This window comes from Xenopus laevis, chromosome 5S, assembly GCF_017654675.1.
Source record: "Xenopus laevis strain J_2021 chromosome 5S, Xenopus_laevis_v10.1, whole genome shotgun sequence".
In the NCBI taxonomy this organism is placed as follows: domain Eukaryota; kingdom Metazoa; phylum Chordata; class Amphibia; order Anura; family Pipidae; genus Xenopus; species Xenopus laevis.
In genome coordinates, this window is record NC_054380.1 from 92,468,408 (window position 1) to 92,480,730 (window position 12,323).

General features: G+C 40.9%; 1 protein-coding gene across 1 annotated transcript in view; it reads right to left on the bottom strand.

Annotated features, from left to right (window-relative positions):
- Nucleotides 1-345: 345 nt before the first annotated feature.
- The window catches only part of meltf.S (melanotransferrin S homeolog), a 32,745-nt gene continuing 20,767 nt past the window's right edge, over nucleotides 346-12,323 (bottom strand). The window contains exons 8-16 of the mRNA XM_041564805.1: nucleotides 12,048-12,228; nucleotides 9,998-10,149; nucleotides 9,814-9,910; nucleotides 7,916-8,110; nucleotides 7,313-7,469; nucleotides 5,169-5,236; nucleotides 3,303-3,490; nucleotides 1,954-2,143; nucleotides 346-856 (exon numbers count right to left, since the gene is read on the bottom strand). Coding sequence (XP_041420739.1) covers nucleotides 789-856; nucleotides 1,954-2,143; nucleotides 3,303-3,490; nucleotides 5,169-5,236; nucleotides 7,313-7,469; nucleotides 7,916-8,110; nucleotides 9,814-9,910; nucleotides 9,998-10,149; nucleotides 12,048-12,228 — 1,296 coding nt within the window. The 3' untranslated portion in view covers nucleotides 346-788. The remainder of the gene's footprint in view (nucleotides 857-1,953; nucleotides 2,144-3,302; nucleotides 3,491-5,168; nucleotides 5,237-7,312; nucleotides 7,470-7,915; nucleotides 8,111-9,813; nucleotides 9,911-9,997; nucleotides 10,150-12,047; nucleotides 12,229-12,323) is intronic.

Genomic DNA, 12,323 nt, shown 5'->3' on the forward strand with positions numbered 1-12,323 from the left:
GGATTGAGACTGTGATTATAATAGGACTGTTTAGTTAGACACTAGTGCATTAGATAAGTTCCCATGTCCCCAGTGCAGGAGTTTTCTATGTTTTAAATGACCGGTTTCTTTCCTTTAAATTTTTATATAAAGTCATAGTTTACTGCAGACTGTGTCTTTTATTTCCCTGATGGAATTCCCCTGAGATACTATTCCGCAATGCCCATTAGGTGGAGGCACTGTGCTGTAAATCCCAGTTCCCAGAGACTTATGTCACCTGATCGCCACAGCAAACTGCGCCAAAGTAAGTTAGTGTACCAACAAAGGGTAACAGTTTTTTCTTTTCCTTTCATAGAAGAGATCAAGTTCAATGATAATATTTAGTAATAAACCATAATACAGGCAAAAACATGCATAAACCCATAAAAAGATTTTCACTAAACAGTAAAAATATATATCCGTTTCTGGATCTGTTTTTAATATTTAACACACAGTGTCAAATAGACACGCATAAATAGAATGATAGCTTTGGCACACAGCAACATTGTAGAGGAATATTACAATACTCACAGGTGATTGAAAGAATTTGGAGCATGTATCTGCTTTTGCATGAAAATTGTAATCTGCAAATGCTGCTACAATAAATAGAGGATTTCAGTCTTCTCTCCAGGGACAGGTAAATAGCAGGACAATAATGTAGCTGAACACCGACAGGAATTACCATAAGATGTGATTCTTCATTTGTGACGGTTTATGGTTTTTTGGCACCTCTGCAATTTCCAGTTATGTTCTGGTTAAACCGGCAGCAGTTATACACAGAATGTGATGAAGAGGAGCATACTTATTAGTAAAAAATTAATAGTTCCTTGGTTATTTGCTGTAAAACAAAAAGAGGGAGAATTTATTTGTTAAAAATCAGCCTGCAATTATAACTAGCTCACATGCAGAGAATACATCTATTATACATGTAATACAATGACCAGGAAAGACAGTCATTAGTACATACTGTAGATACGTTTTGCTTCCTGCTCTACTATACTTGCTTGGTAGTGCTCACCCAGGCCCTAAAATCAGACAACTGGAAATTTTGGGGCTAAAGCCTTTCCTCTGTGGGCAGCGGATTGGCGTTTTCTCTGGTATGTTTGCAAGAGCAGACAAACACCCCTAATTCAGTGCTTAAACTAAAGTGAAAAAAGTGAAGGGATGCTATGTGCACCATATGTAGTATGGGGTGTTAAAATAAACCCCTCCCACAATCATAAGCCACACCCACTGTTATAATAACCCTCACACACCAACACTTTCTGGTTTCACCCACTTTAATACCAAGTCACTTTGCTATTTCCATTCTGGTATTTCCTTCAGTTTGTTGTCCAGTATACAACGATTTACCTGGCCTGTAGGGACCCCAAAATGAAAATTGTGCCTTTGACTTTTCTGGACTCTCCCCCTTGAGGGGAAGCTATTTCACAGAAATAAAGAATTGGAGGAATGGTATCCCTGTGCATCCCTCCCCAGTTCCAGCACTGCCTTAATGTCATATGATGCAAGCCACCACCATATAACAAAACAGAAGTGTAGAAATGTGTCTGGTTTGTCATGAGCAAAATATCTAAAAAAACCTTTGAAGCACTGAGCAATGAACTCTTTTGAGACTAAAGGTGGCCATACACTTGGCAGCCCTCCATGATATTTGACTGATCAGCCTGTGACCAAAACAGATCGATAACAAACAAATGGAAATACATATTCATGGCACATTTCATTGTTCTGTTCATTTGAGCTGACAACTCCTCTCCTTTCCTCATCTGCCACTGTACTTACCAACATGGAGCAGCAGCAGCTAAAATTTCCTGGAAACACAGTACTGTTTTGGTTTTATTACGCCTCTGTTTTTGCCTTGTATTAGAATCTACTGATTTTACAAAAAAAAATAAAAAATAATAATAATAACACTGTTGAGGTATAGGCTACCTGCGTTGGAAGAACACTGCATGCTTTCCAATGATTCAATGTAACTGCTGCCCAGCCACTGGGTATACGTTTTCTTCTCTTGAACAGGAACTATTTTATCGGTGGAGTCCTTGAAGATCAGGTCATTTGCATTATAAACTGATGAATCAAACATTTTAAACTGAGAGCTGCTGTCATCCCCATAATACTCCTGTGTTAAGGAATAAGAAGCATATATACAACATTTTTAATATTTTGATGGTTTTAAAAATGTAATTTTTCCTTGTTAGTAGCGATGTACCGACGCCGGGATTTGGCCAGGATTCGGGCTTTTTAAGCAGAATTCGGATTCCGCCTATTTCAAATGCAAATTAGGTTTCGGTTCGGTATTCAGCCGAATCTTTCGCAGAGGATTCGGCCATATCCAAAATAGTGGATTCGGTGCATCCCTACTTTTTAGTGCCCCCCTGAATTCAAAACATAATTCTAACGAATGATATCAGAGCATTCCAGGTGAGTTTCAGACTGCCAGACTTTATATATTTTTTTCCGTTGCTAATAGAGAAAGATCTCTAAGGGAGTGTGGTCCTTGAGATGACAAATTTCCCAGTGGGCTCTTTGGATTGGCTAATGTTTTAAGGCTTGGTTGATAACATTAACTTGTAGCCATTTTGTATATAAGCATGGCACTCATGCGAGGGATGAGAGTTAATAATATAGGTGAGGTGGTATTATTCATGGGGAGAGGGCAGTTTGTTAACCACCAAAATTGATGTTAAGTTAGTAATCTATGAGTAGTTAGAGGCTCCATTTATTTTTATTTTCTTCATATGTAAGTTTGGGGTCCTTTTCCCATTGTTTAATAAAATTAGATTTCTTCTCTCTGTTGCTGTAGTTCAAGACCAGTAGACTTTTATTATTATAAAGGAAATTTAATAATAAAAAAAAATATTTCTGGATAACAGGTTTCTGAATAATGGATCCCATACCTGCATATCATGAATAGATCATCAGCATGCTTAATTGAGCATCTACTATTATTTGGATACATATTTTTTCATTTCCCAGCATTGCTAGCTAACAATTTCCTATATTCTTATCCCAAAATAAGTTTAATGGCTAAACCAAGGCCATAGCATTACATTCCCCATTCTACACAAACACTACAGACAAGTCAACTGCATACTCCATACTTATTTATATTATATGAACAAGTGAATTACCAAGTATTAATTCATGTGGTGAGTGAGGCATATGTCAGCACGCTGATTTCTATTTCATCCATATTGCTGATAAAACTTGAATGTACGTGATTGTTATTATACAAAGGGTGGAAGAACATTAATGCGATTATAGTGTATACACATTACCTGGGCATTAGCTAAGAGGCCATATACTGCGTGTATGTTTGTATCAGGATGAACCATAACTGCATGAGCTGGAACCCGAGCCCAATTACAGTCAGCATACTGGCTCACTTCTGCCCGAGCTCCATTGGGACACAGTAGCTGAAACTCACTGGACTTTAGATTCATTGCCCAGGACTCTGTGCTTTTTCCTAAAAGAATAAAGGATTTTGCATCAGAAAATGTACCATATATTACCAAGGGGTGGATTTGCTTACATATTTATTTGCACTATTCAATCAGATATTGGCTTGTTTTACTCTAACTGCACTGGCACAATGTAAAGGTTGCTGATCCTTCATGGCAACCAACTGACTGGCAACAACAAACACAGAACAAAATGGCCATACATGTGCATGTTCATATTTCATGGTTCCAACATATGATTAGAATCCGAGTGTGGATTAGTATAAGAGTAAAAGATACACTCAAACATGACAGATCATCTGCAATTGGACAGGATCCTGCAACAGGCTGTTTCAGCTACTCTAATGGGGAGTGCACAGCCACCACCGTTTGTATTACCACCTAGTATGTAGAAATAAAGCTGCATTGATATTATCTCCTTTGCCTCCCGTGGATATGTTTGACAGCGCTGTAATCGGGTAATGCTGTATGTTTGAAGTGCAATGCACGTAGGCTGCACCACAAAAGTTAGCACTTGTATAAAGAAACTGAATAAAAAAGAATTACAAGCTTTGAATTCTGGGCACTTTCTAGTTGAGTGTGAGTCTTGTACCATTAAACTGATGCCATTGTTGATTTTAGGCTGGAACTCCATGCAGTTCATCGTGGTGCCTAGCAGCTTGTTTTTACTATGTATTGTTTCCACTCCAGGTTTGCTCCCTGCATGACATGTACTCTCACACCCCACTAGTGATTTGCATTAGATTTACTATCGAAGCCTCAATGATTACAGCCTCCTGAGTGAGAAGACTATTTTATATTCATAAATCTCGAAACAATTTCAAGATGCCAATGCACACTCAGTTTGTGGTAGATTTTATCACTGTTGACTTAGTTGGGAGTCTCCTGGGCCATGTATGAGAAGGATGCCCATCTACATCTGACCAAAGCTCATTCAGATATAGTTTGGCAAGGGAATTGGATGTGGCCATCAGCTGAAGCATGGGCTCTGCATGGGCTCCCATAACCCCATGATAATTAATTGGATCTGCTAAGCCAATATGGGAGAGAAAATAAGCAAAGCATCTGCTCTACTCGGAGCTTCACCCAACAAGTGAATAATGGGCAGATAAAATGAGATTGAAAAGATTAAGGCTATCTGCTCCTCTGCTGCTCAATGTACCTGCATGTGGAAACATTGCCTCAATTCTGGTACAGACAGACGTTATGGATTTCAGCATCAAAATGCAGTTTAATATGTTTATAACACTCGTATAGAGAAGCCAAGATTGACTGACCAAGGCTCATTTAGATATAGCTGGCTAGAAAATGCCAACAGCCTGTCGATGTGGCGATTAGCAAGTGAATTTGATGGCCAGGTAAAATGAGACCGGAAATAATGATAAATGATATAGTAATACTATAAAAATTAAATATGCTGTTTACATGGTAAAGTATTTCATGGGTGTGGTGTTAAAGCTCTGCGCTTACAGAATTGAAAAGCAATTACCTAACAACAAGGACACAGTTGCCTAACAACTGGCATTGAAATATTATTATTAATAATTCTGAAATAAAAATAGAGAGAAATACAATTTTTCTTGTTGGATTTGTTATTCAGAATATGGAATATTGATGAAAGGTGTGTGTACTTTTAGACTGTCATCTAATCTCCAGGAAAAGATCAAGAATAAAATGAAATACCGTCAGTGAGTTCAAACACAGTTGAATGTTTTACAAAGGCCACATCTCCAGCTTTCTCTGCCAGGCATCTGAAATTCAAATGGAAACAAAGATCCTTACATCTCAGTCTTCACATTATCATCCTATTGTGGTAAAAAAAATGGTGTTGCCCAAAATCAACCTTCACATGTTTCAACTTTCAATATAATACTTCTTATCCCTTATATACCAAACCTCTGCACCTGTGTAGTTCAAGAAATGCCTTTCTCTCAACACTCTGGGTACATACATTTATCAAGTCCCAATCCTGTAATTTATTTGAAGTTATTTGAATAAAAATCATTTACATTCTCATTCCCTCTATTAAGGATCAATTTATAAAGAAATCAGGCATATTCAAGTGCCTTTGATAAAGCCTTACCTTAAGCCCATTAACTAAACTGAAGAGATGTTCATCATCACATTCTGTTTCACTTTCCATGTTGTACTTTTTTGGTGGTGATGTATCAACATCATAGGTTTAGTCTGCACACTAGGCTTGATATTGCCATACATTTACAGTTACATACAAGTGTATCATGGGTAGTAAGAAGATTTTTTGATTGGGTAGCTTTAAACATTTTGGTTGGGTTAGTTTAAAGGAGGCGTGATATCAGTATGTAGCATTCATTGTGAAGATCATAGGGGCAAGTTTACTAAGCAACAAAAATTCACCAGCGACGGCTTCGCAGACAGCGCAACACTTCACTAATGCTAATTCGCTAACATGTGAAGTTGCGTCCAGGGCGGCGAACACTGACGAAGGTGCACAAGCGTTAATTCGGCAAGCAGAGTGAAGTTGTGCTAGTGTTGGCTAATTTGCATACCGCGGGAAGTTAAAGTTGAATGGACGTATATGTTGCAGCAAATACATTACACTACACAAGCCCAGGGAAGCTTAATAAAATAGATCTGTTATACTATACATGAGCCCAGTGTATAGTTTAGGTGCCATATGTTAGGAAATGTAGGGGGGAAGCCGGTTACCCCCAAAAAAAAATTACGCTCTTTTGCAGCCTATCACCCTAAAAAAAGGAAAATACGCCAGCGTTTTTTGGGAATTAGAAGTCCTATCTACTCTATTGCACTTCGCCTGTTCTGAGGTGGTGAAGGCAAGTCTGCCGCAAGAGGTAACGTTCAGTAAAATCTGGATCTTAGTGAATATGCGCAGTTACGTTCCTTCGCCAGAGCGTAACTTCGCCTGCCGATTGAGTGCGAATGAGCGCCAGCGTCAGTCTCCTTCGCTAGCAAAGTTACGCCTGTGCCCATTAGTAAATCAGCGAAGTACCGAAATGACATCACACTGGCGAGTTTTCACCATCGTTAGTCACTTCGCCCTTTAGTAAGTTTGCCCCATAGTGGTAGTATTGAACCTAACCATACTGTGTGTGAACATAACAGAGACCCTATATTGTAAACTAGTTACCCACACACATAATATTTTGTTATATGTTATCTTTTTACCACTTCAATTGGTTTTTATTTTGTTACATGCAATTTCACTTAATTCCTACTATTGCACTATTATTTAAGGTGAAATGGGGGAAAATGGTTTTCACTCTACCTAAGACCTGTTGAGTTCTATACTTCGCACACACACACAAGTATAATTATTACTGCTGTTGAAAATAGTGATTATAGAAAATACCAAACTGTTAGATATGCAGACCTATGGGGCTGTCCTCAAAGTACATTAAAATAAGTACACCCTGTAACAGACTATGTTCCTATAAATAATCTGTAAATTAAATGGCTGTAGAAATATTGTTTATGTTTTATTTTGCCTAGAGAATATTGTATTGTTGTAATTATGAATATCACTAAAACGGTCCACACTGTAATTTACCAGGGTACAATGATATCCATTATATATATGAGGAAACATTGACCCAAGTGACCAAATTGTAATGTAAAATGACATAATACTGGTATGGTATTTCAGGGGTATCATGTTCAGCCTAATTACTAATCAATTAATAACATTGATTTATTTAACTGTATGTTTCCTCCACCAAATATACTTTACATAAAGATGCATGGCCTCTCTTGGACATAGCTGAAACGTTTTGTTGTATCAGTGTCTACCGCACCTTATTAATAATAAGATCTGAAAGCTTAGTCTTTACCTGAATGCACCAGTATATCCAAAATATTGTTCCCGAGAATCCTTCTCACACTTGTTTTGTCCTCTGCTGTCACCTTTACAGAGTTTGCACAGTTCGGGTGGCATATTTTTCTGGTTGGCCCCTGGTACACAACTCTCAGAGAAAAAAGTAGCCACAGCTTTGGAAAAAAATAGGATAAAATATATTTATCAGCCAGTTGGAGATTTAGCTGAATAATAACAACAGACACATTTATGCCAAGGATCTCATTTAATAAAGATCTGTATTTTCATACCAAAGAGTAATAATGTGACTATGGCCTAACAACCCACAGAACAGAATGACATAATGTAGTTACTAATACAGCCGCAAACTCCTCTGTGCTGCCGATACCTCCCACCCCCCGTGTGCACAAGTATGTTGTTCTGGAGTTGCAGCGCGACCAGAAGAGGGTGTGCAAGAGCGGTTTTGAGCCCAGTCTGACGCTGTTTAGTGTTGCTGTTCCTTAAGGGCTTGTTGCTGTAACACCAGAACATTAGTAGAGAGAAGAGTGGTGCAGCATTGTTACTAAATGAGGATCAGCATGCCTAAACAAACACATATCATATATGAACAGAAATGTACCTTTGGCAGTATTGCATCCATCTTGCTTCATGGAGCCCCGCTTGATGAGAGTTCCTATGGGTACGTTCCATCCAGCTGTGCGCTCATAGCCTGTGTGGCAGGATTTCTTGCCTTTCAGATCATGAATGGTAAAGGCATTCAAAGGGTCTCTATGGACCAAGGCCACTGCATAGTAACTGCTGGACAAATTGCTCTCTGAAAAAAAGTGAAAGATAAATTGTCAGCAGACTGTTACTCTTACATAGTCTTATAGTGGAGGTAGATGAGGGCTCCAATCACATTGTGTGACATATCTTTCGATACAGAGCTGTCTTTAAAGGAGTAACAAGCCCTTTACCAAAAAAACCCTACCCCCACCCTACGTAGACACCACTCCCTCCTCCCCCCAGCCTAGCTGCCCCCCGGGGAATGCCCCTAACTTTTTACTTACCCCTCGGCAGGGTCGGACTGGCCCCGGTGGGACACTGGGAAAAAACTTGGTGGACTCTGACCCTTAATGGGCCCCCGCCGGGCCAGACCCCTCTCCGGTTTACATTGTAACACAAAAAGTTCTTTTAGGCGCAGCGCCATCTGCGCATGTGCATGGTGCCATCCACACAGGCGCCGGCAAGCAGGAGCGCAGAGGGGCGCCTTCACGCAGGCGTGCCATGCGCGCTCGGCACGTCACGGTAGGAGGGTGGGGGGTCAAAAGAGGGGCCCTTTACAGTAGTTCCGGTTGGCCCCGGGCCCCCCAGTCTGACCCTGCCCCTTGGTGCAGAGTCACAGCATTGGAGTTCACTGCAGCCATCTTTGCGAAGTTGGTTTAAGATTAATATGCAAAATTTTCATGATTTTAAATGGTTTTGAACGTTCCATATGCCTAGCCCCCTGCTCTCCTGCTGATCTGTCTAACTACTTTTCTGAGCTGGCTGACTACTGTTACTTTGTATCAACAGCCAGCTGTCCTCAGTCTGCATCCTCCAAACCCCACAATTCCCTGCACACATGATTTCAATAAGGAACAGAACATCACAGTGCAATGCATTGTGGGTTATGTAGTTCCTGCATGCTGTCTGTAAGCTGTGGAGAAGTTGTTACAATTTGTAACATCAGTGTTTTAGTCCCTCCTTCCCTGCCAGGATTTCAAATGATGCAGAAAGAGGAGGACTGTCAAACAGCTGAAAATGGCATTTATTTATACTTTTTGAAGAAACAGATAAATGTGATGGGTATATTAGGGGTTTCTGTGTTTTTTGGGCCTCTTTTTCAAATTTTGGTTTGGAAGCCGGAGTTCCCCTTTAGTGAGCCCTGTTTGTTCTATTCCTTTATTGTTCTGCTGTACAGTACTATATACATAAGTAGCACGATATAAATAAAAATGCACATGCAAACCTTGGGGCTCTTCCGCTGTCCATGTACAACTCCCAGCACCCATAAGTAGACATGAGACCAGAAATATTTATTTAGCAACATCCAAAGGGCCATTGGCCAGTGGTGTAACTATAGAGGAAGCAGACCCCACATTTGGGGCAGGAAAGCAGAGCAAGTTGGCACATGGTGAATAGTGGGCGGAGTCTGGGCAGGGGGGGTCTGGGCTGGGAGTGGGAGGCGGGAAGTAGACGAGAAGATGGGGATCAGAGGGCCCCTCTGAAGATTTGTTTGCAGGGGGGCCCAGCACACTCTAGTTACGCCACTGCCTGATCATTCCTAGTATAGTAGACATGGATATGTCATTATAACAGCCATAGTAATCATTTCACTACTCACTCTGCTGTTTTCAAAGCTACACAAAGTAATGGTTTGTTTACATTATATATGAAGTTATTACACATTTCCAAATGTTCCTATTCTATTATCAATGTCGTATATGTGCTTGTGCATTTATGTTTAGTATGTTACCTGCCTCAGTTTACACCTACCAGGATAACTCTCCCCGGCGGCTGGCACCAACCCGTATGTCTTCCCAGCTTTGTAAATGTCTCCTCCATCCAATGTCACTGCATCGACCTCTTTTTGCTGAATGAAACAAATGAGTAAAAGTGAAGACTTTCTTGTACTGTGTTATACACAAGAGAGGGGATAAGCACAGCTAAGCAGACTGACCTGTATCAGTTTCATACAAGCTTCAGGGCTGTCAGCTGAAACACACTGGAGCGATGGATCCAAAGTCTTATCTTTGAAGGCACTGGCCATATCTGCACATTTCCATATCTCTTGTGTGGATAAGGTGCACCAACGCAGGGATTTAGGCAATTCTGCAAATAATTATTGCAGACAAACAGAAAATAAAGCTTATATTAAAGGATGGAGAAGAAACATTGATTAAAAAGCAAAAGCACCTACTCATGGACATGACAGAGGTACACAAGTATCATTCTGATAAATTAGAAGATGCACATTATTTATGGCCTGGCACATTTAACCCATCTTTGTATAGATATTTGGCTTGGATTAGAACTCGGGCTCACTTATAAACACTGGTCAAATTTGTACCTCAGCAGTAACCCATAGCAACCATTCAGTGATTGCCAGTCAATTTCATGCAGTTGGGTGGATCAATTAAAGCAAAGATCTAGTTGGTTACCATGGGTTACTGCCCAGGTGTTTATAAATAACCACATGATCATTTTGACAGAGAGAGAGAGAGAGAGTTGAAGCAGTCTTAACTAACTTGGAAAAAATGGAAATATATTCACATACAATATTCACTAATAACATTTTTTGGATGTATGAAAAATTGTGCGTGTATTAAGAAGCATTAGGGAAGTACCACCACAAAAATTTGAGTTCAAGGTATTGAGGACCCCCTTAAAGGAGAACTCAACCCCCACAATAAAATCCCCTACCCAGTACCCTATATAGTCCCCCCTCCCTACTCTACCCCCACATAGGTGATAACATCTTTAAGTGCACCTAATCCTATACTCGCCTATGGGTGCAGAGTAAGCACAGCGGAGCTCGTGGGTGCCATCTTGTGGCTCTTCGGATTTCTCTGGGAAGTGAGCGTCATATTGGAAGATGGTGCCCATGAGCTCTGCTGCGCTTACTCTGCACTTATAGGTGAGTATAGGATTAGGGTTGCATAAATATGTTATCACCTATGCAGGGGGAGAGCAGGGAGGGGGACTATGTAGGGGTGGTTGAGTTCTCCTTTAAGCCAAGTCAGCACAGTGGTGCACTGGGTAGCATTGGGGTTTGCAATCAGGGCACTAAATACAAGGAGTTTGTATGTTCTCCCTGTACTTGTGTCTTAGAATGACTTACAGCATTGATAGCATCTTTGAATGTTATTTATAATTTTGCCATAAAAGTATTTGCCTGATGCTTTTACATTACCTTTCTTACCCTCATGTTCCTCTATGAGGGGGCTGCCATATTTGTGCAGCAGTCAGGGACAGGGCAAGCTAACCTGGCTCCCTAGACAACCCAGACGGCCACCTCGGTCCCCTGGGTGCACAATCGAGAATGTGCATACGTGTGTGCTGTGATGTCACGTGGAGAGGTAGGACGTGTAGTAAAAAAGCAAGAGCAGCAAACCCAGGAACTAGGGAGTACACTAACCTTGGACTAAGGGTAGGCAGAGGACCCATTAGCAGTTATGATGTGCAGGCCGGCCCAATACCCACGGGACCAGCTGGTCGGTCAGGTTCGGGCCGACCTTGCAACACCATTTGCGTGTGGCGGGTGGGTCCGGGTCGAGCTCTTCTTCCTGCTCTCCCCCCCTGCCACCTTACACTGGCAACTTCAACTTTTATATCCACGGAACCCGGAAGTCGGGTGTGGGTGCAGGGAGGGCGGGTGCGGGTGTGGTTTTACCCGACTCGCCCATCACTAATCAGCAGGTACCTGCCCAATAGTTTTGCCCTAGGCAGGTGCCTCTTCTGCCTACCCCTAGTTCTGGCCCTGGCAGCACTTGTTGTTAGCATGAGACAGGTTAAGAAGGGACAGTCGGTTGGCAAAACAGTCAAGTTTAGAAAGTTCAAGTAAGAATCACTTACAAAGCAGAACTATCACCGACAAAACGATCAACATGACTTATAGGTAAATTTTAATGTAGATTAATATTTTGAAAATAAAATTTTTAGTGTTAGTATCACTTTAATATCGGCTGCCCATGAAACAAATACCATACATTTGCTAAGATTTTGCTTACGGTCAGGATCACAGTCTATTCCTTTCACTGCCTGCAAATACTCATCCGCCAGCCAGGCCTGGTATGTCTGGTTAGCAATGGCTCTCAGCTCTGTTGTCACGTCTCTGAAAAGCAGGTTGTTACTATTGTAGGCTGAAGAGTCAAACATTCTGAAGCCAGAGCCATGACTATTATATCTCTGCTGCAAAAAAGAAACATGCTGCATTTTAGAATCAATTGTATCATCATGAAACAGGAGTGTCATTTATAAGTAAAATGCATGTTCTTATGAATAAA